The following is a 22,442-nucleotide window of genomic DNA, read 5'->3' as shown; positions in this document are numbered from 1 at the left end:
GGAGGGAAGAGAAGTGGCTGCCTGGCCAAGCTGGCCATGGCACTCAGCCAGGGTGCACCAAGCTCCACGTGGGCAGGCGCAGAGGAGAAGCCTCTTTCCGCTGAAAACCCACAGTCAGCTGGCTGGGATGTTTCAGCCCTTCTGACCTCCCACCATTCCTCGCAGCTACTCACCTGTGTTGTTGCTCGGTGAGTAACTGCTCCTCAAATGAGGAAATCTAATGTAAATGTACTGCGCAGGTGCACAGTTCAGAGAGGGCTCAAGAGCTACTCTTAGAGCCCAAGATCTACCGGTAGATCGTGATCTACTGGTTGGTGACCCAGGCTCTATCCCCTTTTCAACGGCTCCTAACGTTCTACTTGCTTTCCCCCCCCCCCCCCCCACTGCCACTGCATGCTTTCAGATAATTCTACACAATGACTCCAAGATCTCTCTCTTGAGTAGTTGTAGCCAAATTAATCCTCCTCATATTGTATATATAGTTGGGATTCTTTTCCAATGTGCATTACTTTACACTTAAATTTCATCTGCCATATTGTTGCCCAGTCACTTAGTTTGGTGAGATCTCTTTGAAACTCTTCAGTCTGCTTTAGTCCCAACAATCTAGAGCAGTTTAGCATCATCTGCAAATTTTGCCAATTCACTGTTCAGCCTTTTCTCTAGATCATTTATAAATAAGTTAAGGATGGGTCCCAGAACAGATCCCCCGAGGGCTGCACTAGTTACCCCTCTCCAACTTGGAAAACTTATGATTTATTTCTACTCTTAGTTTCCGGTCTTTTAATCCGTTCTCAAACTACGAAAGGACCTTCCCTCTTATCCCATGAGGGCTTACTTTAGAGCCTTTAGTGAAGGACTTTGTCAAAGGCTTTCTAGAAATCTAAGTATACTATACCCACTGGATCCCCTTGTCCATATATTTGTGGCTCCCTCAAAGAACTCTAGCAGATTACAAAACAAACTACTGAAAACTATATACACAGCACAGTTGTGTTGTAGAAAGAGCAAAAACTGACTAAAGTAAAGAAGTTCAGTTGCACCATTATTGCGGGGAGCATGTAGCACTCCTTATACAACCCTTTTAAGGCACCACTCCGGAGGTCACTAGAGCTGCTGCCTACAGTTACTGCTGAGGGAGAAACTTCCAACAGAGGCATGTGGCAAGCACAGACACCTAATGTGGAATGAACATGATTAATCATTTGCAGGTGTACTTAAGGCAGCAGAATCCTATGGAGTCAATACAGATCACCACATTTGTGGGTTTTTTCCTCATATCCGTTAATGCTAAGGCATGGTAGACTATAGAGAAAATCCTGGGATTGATATGACATTGTGCAGCTGCCTACCTAGAGAAATGAGACACTTAAATCAATGCAATGGGTTCAGATGTCATGCACATTAAAACGTATGGGCCGGGAGTAAAAGTCTCATCCACAGGAAGGTGGTTTACTGTTTGCTTGTATTAACTTCTAAATTATACATTCTTTACTGTTTATTTAATTTGCTGTAGATTGCGATTCCATTCTAGTGCAAATTTAGTGTTTCAAGTGATAGTAAATGCACCACAGTCTTAGTTAATTTAAAGATGCAATCAAAGCAGAGAGTAGGCTGAAGCTCTCAAAGTGTTCTCAGATAAAATTAAAACAACAAAATTGTCTTCCATTGTGCTCCAAACTCCACCATGGTCACTCTTAGCTATCATTCACTGTATTAAACTTGCAGATAAAAGTTTCTTTTGAACCACTTACCATGTCCAATGGCACTATGAAATCAAGTCTTTTGGTAATCTGTGGTCTTAAATGGTGATTCCTTCAGTACCAGACTGGATCTACTGTAACTGGGCTTTGGCAGTTACTAATCCAGGGCTTTTTTTCTGACAGTATGGCCCGGAACAGCATACCGTCACTTATTTTCCCACAGAAAAGGAATGGGATTTCCCCATGTGTACCAGCACATGTTTTCCTGGGGCAGGCTGGCTCCTGACAGAAGCCTGCTCAGGACATGTGGTGTTTTTTCCCAGGTCCCAGCACAGTGTTGTGTTTCTTAAAGGGGTTGTGACCACATTTCGGCCCCCAGCATAGGGGATTTTTTTTGCTCAACAAGCTTGCCCCAGAGTACAGACACCTTTCTTACAAAAATAAGTACTGTGCTAGTCTAAAACCTACTAAAAAGTGCCTGCTCTAAGCATTATTTCTGCCTATCAGGCAAGTTACTGTAGGAGTTTAACACCATAATTGAACTGGCAGTTTCTTCAAGATGTCATAAAAATGACAAAATTCTGACCTGTACTGATTTGGTACTTTTATTACGACAGCAGATTAACTGGAAGTTGTATTCAAGTAATTTAGAATATTGAGGTTATATTTTTTCTACTCATTGTAAGCCTTAGAATAGTAATTTAGCTTCAGCACATAGAAGCTACTTCCATTATTATACACACAGTCCTGGACTTACAACTTAGGGCTGGCTGGGAAACTCAATTTCAGTTCTACACAAAGTTTTGAGATTTCAGGGAAAAAAAGCTTGATAAACACCAAACATTCTTGTTATGCTATGAGAATGTTTGGTGTTTCTAGAATAAAAAGTATGCTCACTCACTCACAGGGAGAACTTGCCAAGGAGCTACACAGGCAAACTGGCAGCAAATGAGGCAGGTTTCCAGCTGAAGTTTAGTTGAAATTGACATGTTCCTATGGAAATGCACTGTACATTCACACAAAAACACAGTTCAGGTTGCACTGGCTGACATCCCACAAGTAGCAAAATTTCACATGGACTTTTCACTTAATTGACAAAGACCAACAGAAGAATGTCAAACTTCTAATGATCTCTGTTGTAAGCACTTAATTCTGCACAATGCTTCCTCATTTTAACATAGCTAATCCAGCTTCTACTGGAGGGTAGGCGCATTGGCAGATGAATCACTTGGATAGATTGAGGACCAAGGCATTTTTCCTGTGGCAGTAAGAGGCTGAAAATAACCTCACAATCTTAACAGGATGCAACTTCTCTCTTCTGAATCAGGGCACTTCATTGTCTTCCAGCTAGATTCTTTACTCAGGCTCACACAATTCATAGATTCTTAAATTTAGAAGGATCATCTAACCTGACCTGTATAACAGGCTACAAATTTCACCTATTAATTCCTAAAACAAGGCCATAACTTGTGTAAAGAGGCATAGATTGTATCTGGGAGAGGGACAGTTACAGTATCAAATGGACACTCAAGCAATAAAGACACCTGCCTGAGCAACATCTGTTTCACATCTTACAAGCATTTTGAGCCCAGTCTCCTCAATCTTAAATTGCAAAGCTCAGCTAACACTTTAATTTGAACTGAATCTTTAAGCATTCTGATCCCCAAAAATCAGATATATCTATATCCTGTAGAAATAGGAAAAGAACATCACGAAAATCCAGTTACTGAATGAGTAATATTTGTAATAGAGCATGGATCTAACCATTTCTTAAATGATTCCTGGAGTATTAGGCAAACTAGATTGTTGTAAAAATCACAATTGCACCTCTATTTTAAAATGAGAACAAACCATGTACCAAACTACATATTCAAATATTTTATAAAAGTTAAGGTTTAACATTTATTTTACATCTAGCTTTCCATATCCATGTGGAGACAAGAATTAGAATGCACATAAACTATAAGCAGTGCAAAAAGTGATGCCAGAGAGAAGTCACAGATGCACAACAAACTGATAGCACAGGACTAGGGGAAAAAAATGAAGCTATGGACAGTAAGAATGGAGACAAAAAACAAGATCTATGGAGGAAGATGACAAGAAAAGAGAAAGATGATTAATAATGCCCTTGTTGCTGAAGAGGAAAGAAACTAATGGCATAAGATAGTGTTTCTCGTCAAATTAAAAAAATCTAATAGCAATGACTCTATTCATTCACGTTTTGTCACCTGAAATAAATGTCGGTTGTATTAAAATATTCATTAATGTAAATGGCAGCATAGCAGAACAAGTCCTTTTCAATGGATAACAAACATCCCACATAGTAAAGTCACTTCAACACAGCCTCATGACAACTCCCACATCAAAACAGTACTTTATTTTGCATTTTTGCCCCATTATTACTCCCACATTAAGATCTTTCAGCTATCATGTGTACAAGGTGAAAAACGTCTCAGTCAGCAACAGGGTGCATCTGGAAATGCCTCCACAATACACCACTTCAGATCTGCTGGGTCCCAAGTTCATCCCTGAACTCTGGGCTACCAGTACCAAGTATAGCACACTAAGGCTACACTACAAGGTTAGCTTATTAATTCTGCATACATCAGGCTGATCAATGTGTCAACCTGCAACAGACCAAGTATTATAACTGAAAATGGCAAAAGATTCACTCTATTGAACTTTACATCATTATTTGATGTCAAACAATGAGGCAAATCCCAACAGTATATACAAAAACCAGCTTTGCTTTTACAAAAGATTTTGTTTCCCATATTGATTAATCCAGGCAGCTAACTCATTGGTTTATGCAACTTTATTGAAGAAAATAATTCAGTTACTAGCAGAGCTATTAGTTGATCACTCCTCCACTGACAACTTGCTTCATTTATTCAGTGCTATATTAAACAGTGTTCTGGAAGATAGATTAACTAATAGCTCCAAGACTCCTAAGAAAATTTAAATGAATTACAAAAATGAACTGAGACCCTATTCTGGAATACAAAGGATGTTTGACTTCCAATTTCCATTCTCTGTAGAACAAGAACTGGTCATTCTTTTATTGACATGCATAGGATACATCACATTTTCTGTTCTGATGCTATAGATTCTGTACCAATTCTTCAGCCATGTCAGTTATGAGCATAAGCATATAATAAAACCTCAGATCTCTAACACTGGAAGATTCAAAACAGGATGGATGTGTTACTGCAATGTTACTTCCTTTGATGTGAGAAAACTGAACATCCATCTCCCCTCCCCTCAGGTGATATCTTCAGTATCTGTTAGAGCAGTGAGGAATGGTTTTAGTCTCATAACCAAGTTAGAATGAAGACATTGGCCACATAATACACATGCTCCTTTTTTTAAAAAATTCAGAATGTTGGGCAATTGTTCTTGTGTAACTACTTTATAGATTCTAAAAGCAGTTATTGTCCAAAGCTGGAAAAACTAAAAATCTTCTCAGATGAGCATGTGCATGAATGGAAGAAGGTAAACAAAACATAAAAAAAAGATGAGGTCTGATAGGGGAGCAGCCGGATAAGAAAATCAAAAAAGGAACAGTAATTTAAAGTTTATTCCAGCTATAATGCAGGTTATTCTGACTTTAAGGTATCATCACATGGCATACTTCTGAGTCCATTCCCGAGATATTCTGTTGTACCTGTGAATAAAAGGATGAACACACATTAAATAGGTCCAGTTCAACCACAGAGACAAGTGATATTTAATATACTACTTTTAGAAGAAAGTTTTCAATAATTTTTTACTGAAGAAATTTACTGCTTACTTCTTTCAACTGGATGTTTCAGTTCTTTCTACACTTTCATATGTGGTCTTTTATTGAAAAAAGAAGTCTTACTAGAATATTTTCAAGAAATCTAATGTCACAATGTTAGCTTTTGTTCTATTTGAAACACACACTTAGATTACATAAAAATAGGTAAATTGCTAGAAGCATGTTATGAAGCAGACTGTTGCATTCTATGGGAAGTAAAAAAAGGTGAAGATTAAATGCTAGATACATTGTTTGGAACCTGGTTTTAGAACAAAGTACAAAGAACACTGCATGCTATGATTAGAGATGATGGTGAACCCTGCGGTCATTGTGTGTTATTGGTAGATGTTCAGTTACATCCAGACAGAATTCCTATTTCAGTGGGGGAGTGATGCAGGACTCCATTTTTCATATTAGCATATTGCCCAGGCACAGAGAAATATGAGTGTATTGCAACCAATGTTTGTTTTAAAATGGGACATTAAAAAAAGGGCTCTGTCACACACACTAGTCTATAGGAATTTGATAGAAACAGTTAATACTGACAAGCATGCAGTTAACTAAGTTAATTTCTAATTCTACAAGCATGCAAAACAATCCAACAGTACTTTTCCTTTTTTAGCACATCTAAATTTTGCCTCTACATACAGAGTCTGAATTTGGACCACATTTTTATTTATACCCAGTGATTTGACTACACAGACCATATCCCTATACCCCACACTTAAAGTCTCTACACAGTTTGGTTAAATACTTACCAGAATAGGCGCATAAGAGGTCTCAGAACCTCAACAATCCATAAAAAAGAAATCTGTGTCTTACTACCACTTTATTTGCTTTGCCATGCAAGAGTCTGTGAGATATAGTAACTAGCCAATACATTTCACATTAATCACAGATCAAGCTGTTAAATATTCAGGTTCAGTAACTGAAATCCATTATCTTTGTTAGTTAATCCGGTGCTTTAAAGCATGCAGCACTCAAGTGCTGACAGTCCCCATTGTGTTAAATGCACCGTCAAGTACAAATAGTCTTACCCTACAGCATAGCGTATTTCTCTGTCCACTCTCTCGCTAACCTATTGTACCTAATTGGACAAGTATATTTAATATTAATATAAACAGACTTCAGCAGCTATTTCACTTAAGTCTGAGTACAACTATAAAAGCCACATTTGACAAGTTTCTATACAGGTGATAAACCCTTTCTCCAACAGGAAGCTTCAAAATGGAAAAAAAAGTACGCAGTTATCACAAGAAGGCACAAGAGTATTTACAAAGTTAATTTTTCTCCTCAAACTTTAGACTCTTTATATGACCTGATACTTTGAAAAGTCTTGTGAGACTCTGAAATAGTAAGACAATCATTTTAGATAAGCTTTCAAATACACACCACTGCAACATTAGTAAAACACCTCCCCACAATGTCAAAGATGCCATACACTTCTTCATAGGTACATGTTTTCATAGTCAAAAAATTACTACTACTTATGCCACAAACCCAATCCAGGACAGTGAGATTACAAGTAACTCATTCATTTCCCGCCTTTGTTTTCAAACACAAAAAGAGTATGCTAGTAAATTATTCTTATGTAATTCTGTACTTACTTGTCTCTGTCTGTTTTATAGATACGTGCAATCTCTGGCACTAGGGGGTCATCTGGATTTGGATCACATAACAGTGAACAAATGGATAAGAGAACTGCAAAATAACCAAAGAGGTTGCTCAACAGTGTAATTTGAACAAAGATTACAACTAAATACAACGGAAATAATTATTTGCTTTGGTATGACAACTTTAGTAGACTATAAAGAAAAGTTTTATTAGTCTCGAGGTATATGATGCCTGCTGAGTAAGTTTAGAGGTAAGTTTGGTAGTCCAACTCTGATAAGTGTGTGACTCACAATCATTAAAATATATTTATAAGGGTTTTAACTAGCCCTCTTGCAGCTCTTAGTGTCCCACAAATATACACAAAGGTCACACAGTCCAAACTATAATGTACCATGGTGGCAATCAACTGAGCCATCAGCGCCTCCATAGACAGATGTTTGTGATTAATGGATTGGAATCAGATGGGATTTCTTCTCTATAATAGAGATACAGTAATTTAGTGTGATCAAATTAGATATAGTGAAAGGATAAAAGGAAACACTAAAGTAAAACTTCTATGGACAGGGCTCACCAAACAGCGGCGAGCCCCGCTGCGCATGTGCTGACCGCTTTGCGCGGCTGTGCCAGCTTGTAATCGACTCGCCACAGGGGGAGTAGATTACAGTAATTGTCGAGCCCTGACTATGGAGAAATACTGTTTAAAGAATTTATTCTTTATTTCCCCATGAGTGGTTTTTAAAATGTAAAATTCAGAAATAGCACAGAACAAGCAAGCTAGGATATAGTGTCAACACAACATATTATCACATGGCAGATTCAAATTCAGAGCCCAAGCTTAGTTTTTGCTTCTTGGACTGATACAGATCACTAGTTCTGTAGATAAGGGAGCCCTTACTTATGCTAGCTAATGCAACGGTGGTCTCGGAGGGATCAACCACAAAAAGTGAACTCGAGAGCTTTTCTTGAAGCCAATTTGTTTCAAGAGTTAAATTCATTATAGGGAAAACCATAAAATAGTACTGATCACAATCTAAAATTTGATTACTAAGTTCATACGCAAAGCAAGCAATATTCCATGCTAGCCACTAGCAACTGCAAAGCATTAGACAGATCAAAGAAATCAGAACTTTTCTATGTGCACAGATGTACCAACTTAAATTACAGACCTAGTTAAATGCAAAAAGGCAGTATAAGCACTTATTTTGGTTTAAAACAAGGCTTATTTCAGTTTATATTCACTTAGGAACAGGTTAAAAATGAAAAAAGTTTAAAGTAACTGTGCACACAGGGATTCAACTGTGATGGTTCACGTTGGTGAGCAGTCAAGACTTTAGTAATAACTTTATGTAGTTTTATACTTTGGCTTTGTTTTTTAAATAAAAGGTGAAATCAATAAGAAGTAGGGATGTGAAAGGTTAAACAGTAAGCATCACCTTAATCGGTGATGCTTACTGGTTCAGGTTAATCATTAACTGGTGAGGCCCAATTAGGCTGGAATGATGTCCCCCACCTTAACTGGTTATCCAGTTAAGCAATGTTTAACCAGCTAACCAATTATTAGCATATATGCAAAATGCCCTTCTCATTATCAGGCTAGAGTACAAACAAGAGATCAGTGCAATGTGCCAAGCAAAACTAAGCAAAATAATTACAGTATCAAAACAAAAATAAAACTTGTAACATTTTCTTTACCTTTAGAAATAGTTAAAGCAGGAGACCACTGTGATCTTAGAATATCGAGACAAATGCTGCCATTACTGTTAATATTTGGATGATAGATTCTTGTTGTAAATGCAACCTATAAGAAAAAATTAGTACTTGTGTGTTTCACAATTACACTATTTAGCATATCAGAGTTATACATAAACATAGATAAGATGCACCAGAAAGACGTTGGTGAAATATGTATTCCCGTGGAATTTGTATATCCTCTTCCGAAAGTCTAGCGTAGTCTAGATACGCCCTAACAGTCAGATATTCCTGATTTCCATTCCTATGCTTGGTTCATTAAAGAGCACTAGTGTCAAAGAAAAAAAAAATACTTGCCTTGGGTGGTTTGAAAGGGTAGTCTGTAGGAAAGTGAATTGTCAAGAAGAATACACCGCCTTGATATGGACTGTCATTCTGTTGAAGAAACATGTCCACCATAAATATACTCCTGAATTAACTTTGAGAAGCTGTACTATTGAATTAGCAAGGCAAATCATTCACTTAAACACAAAGATGGTGTTTAATTCACAATAAGCATTGAATTTTGATCATACCTGTGCTTAATATTGATGGAATTAGATAACTGACTGCAGCAAGTCATAGTGGTCACTAGCAATTTCCTCCTAAAACAACTGTGTTCTGTAAAGCCTTAATTCAAAGCAAAGCTAGTCTGGCCCTGAAAATTTCTTCCACCCAGCAGTTCCCTCAGCTATTTGCCTATGTATCCAAACTGCAACAGCTCTGACAGTCAGGAGAAAGCTAGAGTGAAAAGATCTTAGAGGGGAGTAAGTATCTGACTGACCACAAGCAATTGAACCCTACTACCCTGCCAGTTGTAGCAACTGTTTGTAGGCCAATTGCAGAATGCAGCAGAGTCCTTCCCAGGCTTCTGCACATTCTGTCTCAGCCACCATCACCGTTTAGCCCTCCAGTTTTTTCCCCCCCTCCCACCATGTGCCTGGATCCCTGTCCCCAGTTAGCCTCAATGGTGAAATCAAAGAGGCTTCTTCCCTCTTCTCCTTGGCCAAGTTACACACACTCACAACCAGGTTCATGGAAACAATTTCTTCCCCAGTCGAGAGGGAGAGAACAACCTCAAGGGGGGAAGTTCTCAGGAAAAATGGTGGTAGAATTACCAGGTGAAATAGGATAACATGTAGAATATACTCTCAAAAAAAGGTAGAGAATGAGGCAGACACTAATCTGGGGGGAGAGGAACATACAAAAGAAAAACTGTTTTAGAAAAATTACAAGCTTTAATAAAAACGTCTTAGAATGCCAATTTTGCAGACTAAAGCAGCATATTCTGGGTGTGTCTAGACTACAGGGTTTTCCCTCCTGGGGGGAGGGGGAGGAAGAGTGGTTAAAAAAAAACCTTCCCCTGCATCTAGACTGCTGCCGTAGTGCTCTTTCCAAAAAAGGTGCTATGTAATGCAAACTGTTCTTTTTTGAAAGAGCATCCAGACTGCCTGGGTGCTCTCTTTCGAAAAAGCGGCTTGCTTTTTCAAAAGTACTGGTTGTACTCTAGATGCTCTTTTTCGAAAGAGGCTTTTTTGAAAGTATCTTTCAAAAGAGGCTTGCAGACTAGACGTAGCCTCAGTGATAAGAAAGAACAAACAATGTTTGTCTACAGCCTTTTGTTTTACATGCTTGGCCTCAGGACTGAGCACAAAAGGATAATTTTACCCGTGTCACAACAAGTTACATATTCTTTCTTTTAAGGAATACTTGAAGCTGGCTTTATTCTGTTTATCTAGTTTTCATACCTTATATAGTTTAAAAACCAGTCTCATTTATACACAGACTAGCCACATCTTATTTAAGTATTTTATATATTTAATACCTGCAAATGAAGCAATGTAGCAAAAGGCCAATAGGTAACTCAAGGGGCAAAAATGTAATGCTGAAGTTGACACTAACGATACAGCCTTGAAAGATCAAATGTACCGTGGAGTATTCACTGAAAAACTGCTAAACTGGCAAATGAGAAGTTCAAGAACTACTTTAACCCTTTTATTAAATAGATGCTAGAGGCAGGTCTTAGTAAAGTCATACAACTGGTTAGAACAAGTGTAGACAAAAACTATGAAAGCTTCCTAATACCTCACTGACAATGAAAACTCAATCTCTACTATTAGAATTCAGTGTCCTAGTGGATCTCGGGTATGGAACAAGTCAAGTCATTTGTACTACCAATACCTACCCTATTATTAAGGTATGAGGTCTACAACACCAGAGGACCACTAAGAATTATCCTAGCTTTAGGAAATTCTATCTTAATATAAAATAACTAATAAATGCCTTTAGACTGACAGCACAAATACTAAGTGAGAAAAGAGCAAGAGAGCAGCCGCCTCCGCCAACCTTACCACACGCATGAATGAGCAGGAAGAGGAAGAACCAAAGAAAATGTGTTTCTGTATTTGAAGCCTAACTGTAGCTTTAGTGCTCTGTGACCATGCAGAGACAATAACTTTATGACACACAATGGAGATCATTCCATATTGCAAATTTACTTAAGTATTTAATATAGCTATTAAGCAAGCAAACCTTCTGGCCTCTCTGAAGCACATATTCTGTTGCATGAAGGGGATATGCTTAAGCTGTATGAACAAACCAGAATTTGAACTCTGAACTGAAAATAAAAAGGATTCTTTTGCCATCCAAAAGAAGCTCTGCACTAACCAGTATCAAAATTATACCTAAATTATATTTGGAGACACTCAAAATCAAAGTAGAACATTAACATTGCTCTTATAAAGATGTTCTACTCTAATTTGACTAAGTCCTGGTCTACACCTGAACACTTCTATTGACCTAGCTGCTGTCACTCAAACCTTCTGACACTGTAGTCTGCACCTAATCCAGGGTTACAGCAGCATAACTATGGCACCTTATGGCACAGCAGCTGCAGCCAGAGTTTAGACAATGACCTAAAAGCCTCACTGAAAGGTTTATGGGCATTTGACTCTAGATTGTCTGCTCAGATTTTTTTAATTTTAAACTAACTGCCTGCCCTGAAACAGTCTAGAATCTGAAAGTGACCTAGAACCTTCTCATATCCCATTAATTAGGGCAATGCAGATTAAACAGGTCTTCATGTTGATTACGCATAGCTGGCAGTTGTATCACTCCCCCTGTAAACTGAGCATCTTTAACCATATTAAGAATCACTCTTTAGTCCAAATTTGAATGTTTCTGAAAAACCTGATAAAGTTGTTTGCCCATTTGATAGGCTTTAATATTAGAATGTGGTTTCCTGCTGCTAGAGTCTTGAACAAGTTAGATTACTTAGGATTTTAGTTAACTAACTTGTAATGCACTTAAATCCTCAATAACGGTAAGGGGATTCTGACATGCTTATTTCTAATCAACTTATACAATCACACTGTAGTTTAAAAATACATAGTAAGCATGCACAGCACATTTTCCTCCTATATGCATACAGAACTTTGCACTTCAAGGAACTTTTCTATCTTTACAGAAGTGCTTGAAACCATGGTACATTACACCAGTCCAAAACTTCTCTCTCCTCAACACTAAGAGCTCTCTCCACCACACTGGGGATCTACACTGCCAAAATTGATCCACCCCATCTGCTTACACATGATCAATCTCTGAGGACTCTCCCTTCGACACTGATACTCCACCAGAACGAGAAGAGTAACCAGCGTCATCAGAAGGGCAGTCTCCACTGACCTTACCGCATGCAAGACACTGCAGTAAGTACATCAACTTCATCTACATTATTTATATAATTGAAGTGACAGATCTGGTCAACGGTGGGAGAAGGGGGTGGGGCACGCTAGTATAGACTAGGTTTAAGAATTTGTACCAGGGGCAGCTACATTGACAGCTGAAATTCTGCGTGCAGACGAGACCCATGGAGGATCAGAACTACAGAAGCTGTTTAGCATTACAAATTCTACATGACAAAATGACAAAACCGTGCATTGCTCTGCAGGACATTTTAATTCATGTACATGTCATGTTATGGAAGTGAGACACCCATAATGAGGAATCTACATAACTAAACTCACTTTTCTCCCCTCCACTCCCAAAACTAGCATTTTTAGAAGTGTCTAAATAGAATTCTGAAGACTGTTCTTGTTTAACAAAAATTATTTCAAGTTAGGATTAATATTTACAGGAGTCAGGATACTTACAGGTCCCATAATTGTGGCTTGCCAATGAAACACTAAAAAAAAAAGGAAAAAAAACTCAGTGTCATTACTTAGGACTAAATATCTTTTTGAATAAGAAAATTACATTTAAACATTTATTAATATTACTTACTATCATCTCCAACTGGACCTGCAGAACACTGTGCTGGAGGGTCACGGGCTAAGTCACTAAGTTCCTAAACAGAAAACATTCAGAGAGTGTGAATGAATATGCTATAGCCACTGTTCAACTGGATGTACATAAAATCCTTAAACTGTTTTTCCTGGATAAAGAGAATGATTTGGTAAGGCTACCAACAAAAACAGTTGTTGCTGGTATTGGAAATGTCTTCACTAAAGAACCTGCTAACAAGACTTGCTATCCCTGCAATTTAAATAAGTTAGTAAATTAAGTTCTGATATTTAGAAAATCAACAACAACAATTACTATTTGTAGCTTTTAGATACCCCAAGTGAAAAAAGAAGTTGCATGAAGAATTAACTCAAGTCCAATTTCTAAGATTATCTTCTTTAAAAATACTTAACCTCTCAAGGGACAAAGAATAAGTAACAGTAAAATTGCTTCATGCTATTCAAAAAAATGGAATTTTATCATTTCTATTCAGAGCAGCAGCACATCTGCTTGCCTCTGGATATTGTGTCCAGTTCTGGGGCCCCCATTATAGAAAGGATGTGGATACACTGAAGAGGGTCCAACGGAGGGCAACCAAAATGATTAGATGGATGAAGCACAAGACCTTCAAGGATAGGTGGAGGGATTCAGGCTTATTTAGTCTGCAGTAGAGTTTGGGGGGGGGGGGGGGGGGAAGGATTTGACAGCAACCTTCAACTTCCTGAAGGGAGGTTCCAAAGAAGATGGAGAGGCTGTTCTCAGTAGTGACTGATGGCAGAACAAAGAACAATGGTCTCAAATTACAGTGGGAGAGGTCTAGGTTGGCTATTAGGAAAAACTATTTCACTACGAGGGTGGTGAAGTACTGGAATGGGTTACCTAGGGTGGAATCTCCATCTCTAGAGGTTTTTAAGTCCTGGCTTGACAAAGTCCTGGCTGGGAAGAGTTAATTAGGGTTGGTCCTGCTTTAGGCAGGGGGCTGGACTCGATGACCTCCTGAGGTCTCTTCCAGCCCTAGGATTCTATGATTCCTCTTCACCAGCATGTAAAATACATCCTATATACGGTGTTGGGTCTCGCTCACTCTGATCACTAGCCAACCAGTCTCTTCGGTTCACCTTATAAAGGACAAAGATTACAAAAGGAATAAAACATGCTTTAAAAAAATATATATTCAACATTGCAACAATTTCACAGAAGAATGTTTTTAAAATCCTGAGAAATCTTAAGACAGAATTTCTCTGCTATAGTATCATCACAAAAATGAAAATGAAAATAGGGATTTAGAATAAAGTTGTTAGCCTACAGCAGATGTGAGACCATGCAGAAAAACAGAAGTCTCAATCTCAAGATTTCACAGATGTTCTTAAGCATGTTAAATTTAAACTAACTAACTGAGTAGTTGATTGGATTTCCATCTACTATTGGATTAATCTATAAGGGTGCGCCGCCTTCGAACTGTAGCAAGAGCCCTACCGGACTCTTGCTACAATTCGAAAGAGAAAGCCCCAATGGGAGCGGGGGGAGGGGGAGCTTCATTCTGAAACATACAAGAACCCAGTTAGGGCTCTTGTATATTTCAAATGCTGAGGTGCCGCAGGGCCAGTGGGGGAGTCCTGAATTGCATTGAAAGATTGTCTCAACTGTCATTTATGTAGTCAAAAGTAAGTCAGTTTACTTATTCTTAGTACCCTAAAATACTGTAGAAGGATTTTAAAAAGACTTTACAGCTAACCTTTTAAGATATGAAACTACAAGGACAGGAAAAGCAAAATAGCCACCTTTCTATAATGGATTAGAGTTAGAAATCATGTCCACTGCACCACAAATTTCTAAAGACAAGCACTTTCTTATATGTCAAAGATTTAAGAAGCTGATTGATTATTGCATCTCAAGTGGGTTTTTGCCCACGAAAACTCATGCCCAAATAAATGTTAGATTTGAAGATACAATAGGTCTCGTTTTTGCGAATATAGACTAATACTGCTATCATTCTGAGGCCTGGTCTATGAGTTTAGGTTGAAGTTAGCTTCATTATGCTGATTTTCTAAAAAAAAAGTCTACACCATAAAGCTTATTTGACCGACTTTGGAGGTGGTTAATACCTATTTTTGTACCCTTGCATGGTTGACTTTGGTGTAGTGCAGACATAGTGCAGTGAAAGTTGACGTTATTGACTCCAGGAAATGTCCGATGGTGCCCCAACACAACTGCTCTGGCCAACACTTTCAACTCTGCTGCTCTCCAGGTACACAGGAAAAGCCCCTGAAAAATCTGAATTTCATTTCCTGTGTGGTCAGCATGGTGAGCAGAGCAAGCAAAACACCTCAATAGCACACCTGAATGGAAATGCTCTGGATTGCAAATGAGCTCCAACATGAAGTGTTTAAAGGGGATCCTGGATCTGATTGCTGTGTGGGGAGAGGAATCTGTGCAGGGAGAACTTCAAAGAGCAAAAGAAATGCAGATATCTATGCCTAAAATCACATAGGATATGTAGAAAAAGGATACATCAGGGACCTTCACCCAGCAGTACCACATCAAAATAAAAGGTGCTCAGACAGGTGTACAGGTTGAACTTCTTAACCAAAAATCTCTGGTCCGGCAACATCCCTGGTCCGGCAGGGCCGCGGATGTCCCAGAACCAGAGTGTCCAGTTGAGGGATGGTGGCTGGGAGCCCTGCAGCAGGGCTAGAGCCCATTAGCGGGGCTGCCTAGTGGTGGGGCCAGGAACGCGCGAGTGGGAGCTGCCTGGTGAGGCCAGGAGGCAGCAGGGCCATCAGCAAGGCTGATGAGCAAGCGAGGTTTGTCGCCTGGTGGCACAACTGGACCCCAGAAAAACACGCAGAACCTGGGGTCAGCTGGGGAGTCCCCCACTGACCCCAGGCTCCACTTGTGCATTTCAAAGCTGGCAGCACACCATGTGCAGCCCAGGGCCAGCGGGAAGTCCTGCGGACTCCAGGCTCCACTCAGGCACTTTGACTTTGGGCTTCATGTGGGCACTTACCCTTTGAAATGCGCAAGAGCCAAGTGCCCACGTGAAGCCCAAAGTCAGTGGGACTTGGCACTGGCCCCGGGCTGCACGCGGAGTTCCGCATTCCTCTTCTGAAATGTACAACAGCCCTGCTGGGGGGCTGTTATACGCTTCAAAGGAAGAACGCGCAAGTGCCTATTGACTAGTTGAGTAGGAAATTCCATTGATTACTTGACTAATAAATTACCTGTAACATCCTTAGTCAGGTACCGAGCAAACCAGACCAAGGAGGTCCATTCTGTACCCGAAGCAAACGGTTGGTCTGGGTCAGAGCTGCAAACATGACATGTATGATCAACTGCATTGGATTCTAGGGGGTACCCAACCGGTGTCTCAAAGCTGTCAGTGGATACCTCCCAAGTGAATCTTCAGGAGGACCTTACAGATGAGGAGACAGACACTCAGCAGACAAGCGGAGCATCTGATCTCACAGCCAGCACCTTTTTTAAAAACTTTGGAATCAATCTCCTCCTCCCAGGATGTATTTCTGCCAGACCCTGATGGCAGGGAGGGCACTTTTGGTGACTTCACATAAGCATGCTACATGTGGGTTCAGGGAATTAGTTTTTTTTCCTGTGTCAGCCACTCTGCCTACATAGTGGGGCTCCCCAGAACAGTTTGTTAATATGCCTGCACAGAACAGGAATCCTCCCTGCACGTCCCCACAAAGCTCTGAAGTACTTTCATCGGTGGGAACTGGATACTGGCACAGCTGGCAGCCTGCAGGGCCACAGTGCTCACTTACCTGTAAAAGTGACGAGGAGTCCTGTGGCACCTTAGAGTCTAACAGATTTACTGGATCATAAGCTTTCGCGGGCAAAGACCCGCTTCATCAGATGCGCCGTGAAAGTTTATGATCCAATAAATCTGTTAGTCTATAAGGTGCCATAGGACTCGTCGTCACTTCTGCAGATTCAGACTAACACCGCTACCCCTCTGGTATCTGACATTTAACTGTGTAACCTACTAGTTACACAGTTTGTGTTTTTAGGAATGTTTTACATTCCTAATGGCAACCTGGAAAAAGCAGATGAAGCTCTGTAGCTGTTCATCCACAACAAAGCATGGCCCCAGGTTTGCTGGCCACGTGAGCCCCTGCATGCCTACATGTTTACCCCATGTTCCCTTGAACCCCTCATGACTGTGGTTCCCCTTTGCAAATGCAGAAGCTCGGTTGGCACTGACTGCTTGCAAGCTAAATCTCTGCTGCACATCATTTCACAGCTGAAGCTAAAGAGCAAGAACCCCTACCTGTTGCTTACCAAGCCTGTCACCAAAATCCCGCTACAAACCACAGATTTTTATGGTGTATCTGCCTAGGAAGCACTTAAAACCTTGTACATAACACTTGCCCATTGTGTATCACAGGTGATCTTTCGTGGTAAAAAGATCAGCTTGTGCATTCTACAGTGTTTCTCTGCCCTTCATTTTTCTCATTATAGCACGTATAATAATGAGTCTCTTGCCCATCCCTCCTGGTCTGCCAGCGCTTTAGCTATCAAACCAAAAGGCAAAAAAGTGTTCTGAGGATGACATGTTTAATGAGGAAGTGTAATCTGTCCACACTGACAGACAGGAATTAAATGTATGAAGGACATGAAGGCTTGGTCTATACTACCAAGTTTTGTCAACGTCCACGCAGTGTGCAGCGGCAGTCAAAAAAGCAAACAGGATGTTAGGAATCATTAAAAAAGGGATAGAGAATAAAATGGAGAATTTCTTCTTGCCCTTATATAAATCCATGGTATGCCCACATCTTGAATACTGCGTACAGATGTGGTCTCATCTCAAAAAAATATATACTGGCATTAGACAAGATTTAGAGAAGGGCAACTAAAATTATTAGGAGTTTGGAACAGGTCCCATATAAGGAGAGATTAAAGAGACTGGGACTTTTCAGCTTGGAAAAGAGGAGACTAAGGGGGGATATGATAGAAATATATAAAATCATGAGTGTTGGAGAAAGTGAATAAGGAAAAGTTATTTACTTGTTCCCATAATAAGAACTAGGGGCCACCAAATGAAACTAATGGGCAGCAGGTTTAAAACAAATAAAAGGAAGTTCTTCTTCACACAGTGCATAGTCGATCTGTGGAACTCCTTGCCTGAGGAGGTTGAGAAGACTAGGACTATAACAGGGTTTAACAAAAAGAGCTAGATAAATTCATGGCCGTTAAGTTCATCAATGGCTATTAGCCAGGATGGGTAAGAAATGGTGTCCCTAGCCTCTGTTTGTCAGAGGGTGGAGATGGATGGCAGGAGAGAGATCACTTGATCATTAACTGTTCGATTCACTCTGTCTGGGACACCTGACATATGCCACTGTCAACAGACAGGGTACTGTCTGATGAACCTTTGGTCTCACCCAGTATGGCTGTTCTTATGAACAAAACAAATTGCCAGAAGGTGTTCACACTTTCCCTCTTTCGAAAGATCATGCTCATATTGGATATTGACAGAGTGAGCAACGCACTGCGAGTATATCCCACATTACAGTGTTGCGGAAAGGCAGACCTGATTGCATTTTGGAATTTACTCAGTGCCTGGAACTGAGACCAGAGGAGTTCTGTGAACTCTATGCTGAGGAATGTCAAGGCAGCACACCAGTCTGTCCCCCTTGTCCTGCAACATCAGTCTGCTTACTGCTGTGTTCCTAGTGCAGGGCTGAATAGGAATAGTCCAATGATTTGCTCTTTATTCCCCAAATTGAGCAGCAACTCAGCTGTCAGACACTTTCCCTAGTTTGGAAACGAGAGGGTCTCATGCTTGCAGGGCAGCAGAGATCAAAATACAGAGCACAGGTACTGTGGGATACTGGCTGAAGCCAGTTCTGTACACAAAACAAACAGTAGCATCTACACAGACTCTTTGAGCACAATGAAGGGAGGAAGAAAAGTCTCCCCCAGGAAACGAATATTTGTGTCTCCAAAACAGAGCATCCCCCCCCCCCCCCCCGTCACATTGCAGTGCTTATGCTTCCACTTCTTTTGTTCGGGGGGGGGGGGGGGGAGGGTTGGACAAAATGCAATTTTGGCAACAAAACTGGATAGTGTAGACAAAGCCACAATGACTCAGTTAAATGCCTTTTCCATACTCCTTCACTCAGATGCCATTAGAGTACTACAATTAGTTACTGCAATGCAAGACCAGATTAAAAAACCATACGTTCCTGGGATACCACCTAAGTATCTTCAATGCAAGCATAACTAGCAAAAATATACACACAAGACACCAGTATCTGGAAAGTGATAAAATATAATGGAACAAAATCCATTATACCAATTTCAATTATAAAATTAAAACCCAATGAGTAGACAAATAGGTCAAATGCAGCAATAGAAATAGGTCACAGCTTATAAGTCATAAGTAGGGATGTTAAAATGTGTTTAATTTTGTGAATATGTAAACACTGAAAATAGAGGAAACAGCGTGAGGGTGAGGGGCTGTGCATAACCGTGTCAACAGATGAGCCTAGGCTCATTAGTTAACCATGTACACAAGTACATGATCACATCCCTAGTTAAAAGGATTAATCTGCTAAGGCCGTGGTCCCCAACACTGTGCCCGTGGGCGCCATGGCGCCCGCGGGGGCATTCGTGTGCACCCGCCACGTGCTCGGGGCTGGCCTGGACCCGGGCGCGCGGCGCTTGGGGGGGGGGGGGGAGGGGGCGCCGGCCCCGGGCGCGCGGCGCTTGGGGGGGGGGGGAGGGGGCGCCGGCCCCGGGCGCGCGGCGCTTGGGGGGGGGGGGGGAGGGGGCGCCGGCCCCGGGCGCGCGGCCACCACCACAGGTTGGGGACCACTGTGCTAAGGGTTAAGAACAGCATTAATTTAAGAAAGTAAACACAGGATAAGGTCACCAATGATAAAGCCACTGTACAAAAAGCAGTATAGAAATCAGTGAAAACAGGCTTGAGGACCACTGAAAGACACCACCTCTTCATTCTTATTAGTTTGCCAGTATGCTGCATACCTTTCAGGCACTTTCCTGTTTTGTCTCTAGCACCGAAGCTCTTCAGGGAACAAGCTAAGTTTATGCAGTGCCTAGCAATGTGGTCCTGACAGTATTTAAGTTTCTATATAAAATCTCCCACATTAAAAGAACATTAAAGCTGTAAACCTAGTACTCAAAAGTTAGAGAATGTCAGACTTCAGCTGCAACTTTAATTCAGCCATCTTGTAATGTACATGGATTAGGTTAGTCAAATGATGATCACATGCTAATTACGTACCTACTAGTATGATCAAATACATCAACCAAGCATCAGAAACCTTTCCCAAGTACTGTGCCAAGATTTAACCCTCCTGCCTGGGCCGTACAGCTCTCCCGGGGTGGGAGGGATGGCCTCTCTCTATCGCATGCCCCGTGGACCACCTGGGTCAATGCAAACCTTTCCACAAGCTATCAGTTGCTAAAGGATTCTCACTGTTAAATAATTACGCCCAAGCCATTTTGCTAGTGCTGCAGCTGGGGAGAACAGTTTCATTTAAATTATTAAACAGATTAAGTGTTTTAACTTTCTCATGTTAGTCTGTCAAACTATCTAAAATGAAATATTATGTCCAACACAAAAGGTTTCAATGTTTTCTTTAGTTATGGCAGGGGAAAGGAACTTCTTTGGGTTGGGGATCAATGACCTACAGAAAAATAAGTGGGAAGCAATACACACACCCCTCCAAAAAACCCCAACCCTCACTGATGTGACCCCAAACGGAGACACCTTGCTCTTCTGGCACTCTAGCCCCCATGGATTATGGAGAAAGCACAGGGAAGACTGAGGTTCATAGGCCAGATTTATTTTTCTGGGGTTACAGAATTAGTGGATTTTGTGGACCCCCTTAGGCTCTGGGGTGAGAACAAAGATGAGGGGTTTGATGTGCAGGACAGGGCTGCCAGCGAGTGGGACAGGGAATCAGGATCTGGCCAGGAGGTGGGGCGTGGGACAGGGTGAGGAGGGTACAGTCTGGAAGGGAGTTTGGCAGCAAAAGGAGGTGGGGGTGGGGGAGGATGAGAGGGAATCTGAGGGAGGGAGAGGGTTGGGGGAGTAATTCAGAAAAAGGTGAGAGAGTGAGAATGCAGCCAAATAGCTAGTTGGCAAGGGAGTCAAAGAAGTGGAGAGTAAAGGTAAGCGCAGCTTCTGCAAAGTAAAATTGTATCCCCTCACATCTTCCTTCTACTCCAGCCCTCAGCTCAATGATTTCCCCCCAGCCTGATCCCTGGCATCGCCCCTTGTCCCTCAATGCAACCATGCCTCCATAGCCTCCTTCACTGCCCCCTCTCCTGCCCTCATACTCCAGAGCCCTCACCAGCAGGGCAGCAGTACTGGGACTCGCATGCTCTGGGAACAGCAGTGGGCTGAGGAGAGGCAGGGGGACAGAATATTTTCCCTGGCTAGCACAGCTCTTTGCCTGCAGGTTGTGGCTCCGGAGCTGGGGCAGGCAGAGCCCAGGGCTGACTCCAGCCCAGTCAGGTGCAGCAGCAGAGTGCTGTGGAAGTGGCTCCCCCACCCTTGCACACAGCCAGCGCATGGCGCAGCATGTATACTGGCCACCCAGATCCGGCTCTGTGGAGCAGACCCAGTCCCACCTCCTCCTGAAGCAGGAGGCAGCCCCAGGAAGGCACATGCCTCTCCTTCCCCTCCCCCCTTCCCAGAAGAAGCCAGAGCTGGTGCTCCAGCCTGCAGCTGCGCAGCTGAGGCTCGAGCTGCAGCACGGGCTCCCTGCTGTGCAGGCAACGGAAGAGGCAGGGCTGAACTCCCACCCCACATGCCAGTTTAATAAATAAATAAAATAAATAATCAGCTCATGTGCTGCCTGTGGCATCTATGCTGGGGGTTGCCAACCCCTGACACTTTAATTGACAGAACCCCTGCCTCAATCAGGGCACAGGATTGTGTAGTTGTGATCCTGCCTCATTGGTACAGACAGGCTAAGAAAGGATTACAGGAAGAGAAAGGCTCCTAGTTAAGACAGTTGAATGTCACTCCAGAGAAATGGATTCTATTTCCCTCTTTCACACAAGAACTCAGTGATCCTGATCACATTACTTAAACCAAATTTCAAAGGCTACCATTGTTTTCTTCCTTTCTGAATTCCTAACTCAAGACACCTTGGGCTTGATTTGCAGAAGTATTGCACACTCTACTATACGGGCTACTCAACAGGTGGCCCACGGCGGTCCACGGTGAGGTTTGGGTTTACACAGGGCTCAACATGCAACCTGCAGGTGGGAGCCAAAACAGAAAAGTAGTCCATATAACAGTCTTCTGTTGAGATGAGTTTTAGTAGTTAAATCCCCGGACTGGCATTGCT

The 22,442-nt window shown here is 41.5% G+C and overlaps 1 protein-coding gene across 2 annotated transcripts in view; it reads right to left on the bottom strand.

The window, feature by feature from the left end:
- Window positions 1-4,055: 4,055 nt before the first annotated feature.
- Window positions 4,056-22,442, bottom strand: part of UBE2D3 (ubiquitin conjugating enzyme E2 D3) — a 30,165-nt gene continuing 11,778 nt past the window's right edge. The window contains exons 2-8 of one of the 2 annotated variants that reach the window (XM_006126894.4): window positions 13,099-13,162; window positions 12,969-13,000; window positions 9,139-9,216; window positions 8,785-8,890; window positions 7,086-7,179; window positions 6,516-6,565; window positions 4,056-5,364 (exon numbers count right to left, since the gene is read on the bottom strand). In XM_006126894.4, coding sequence (XP_006126956.1) covers window positions 6,517-6,565; window positions 7,086-7,179; window positions 8,785-8,890; window positions 9,139-9,216; window positions 12,969-13,000; window positions 13,099-13,162 — 423 coding nt within the window. In that variant the 3' untranslated portion in view covers window positions 4,056-5,364; window position 6,516. The remainder of the gene's footprint in view (window positions 5,365-6,515; window positions 6,566-7,085; window positions 7,180-8,784; window positions 8,891-9,138; window positions 9,217-12,968; window positions 13,001-13,098; window positions 13,163-22,442) is intronic. The other variant, XM_006126895.4, reaches the window with a different exon arrangement.

Source organism: Pelodiscus sinensis, chromosome 4, assembly GCF_052426305.1.
Source record: "Pelodiscus sinensis isolate ZL-2025 chromosome 4, ASM5242630v1, whole genome shotgun sequence".
In the NCBI taxonomy this organism is placed as follows: Eukaryota; Metazoa; Chordata; order Testudines; family Trionychidae; genus Pelodiscus; species Pelodiscus sinensis.
Note: the sequence above shows the minus strand (reverse complement) of the source record. Positions and strands in the feature narration are given on the sequence as shown.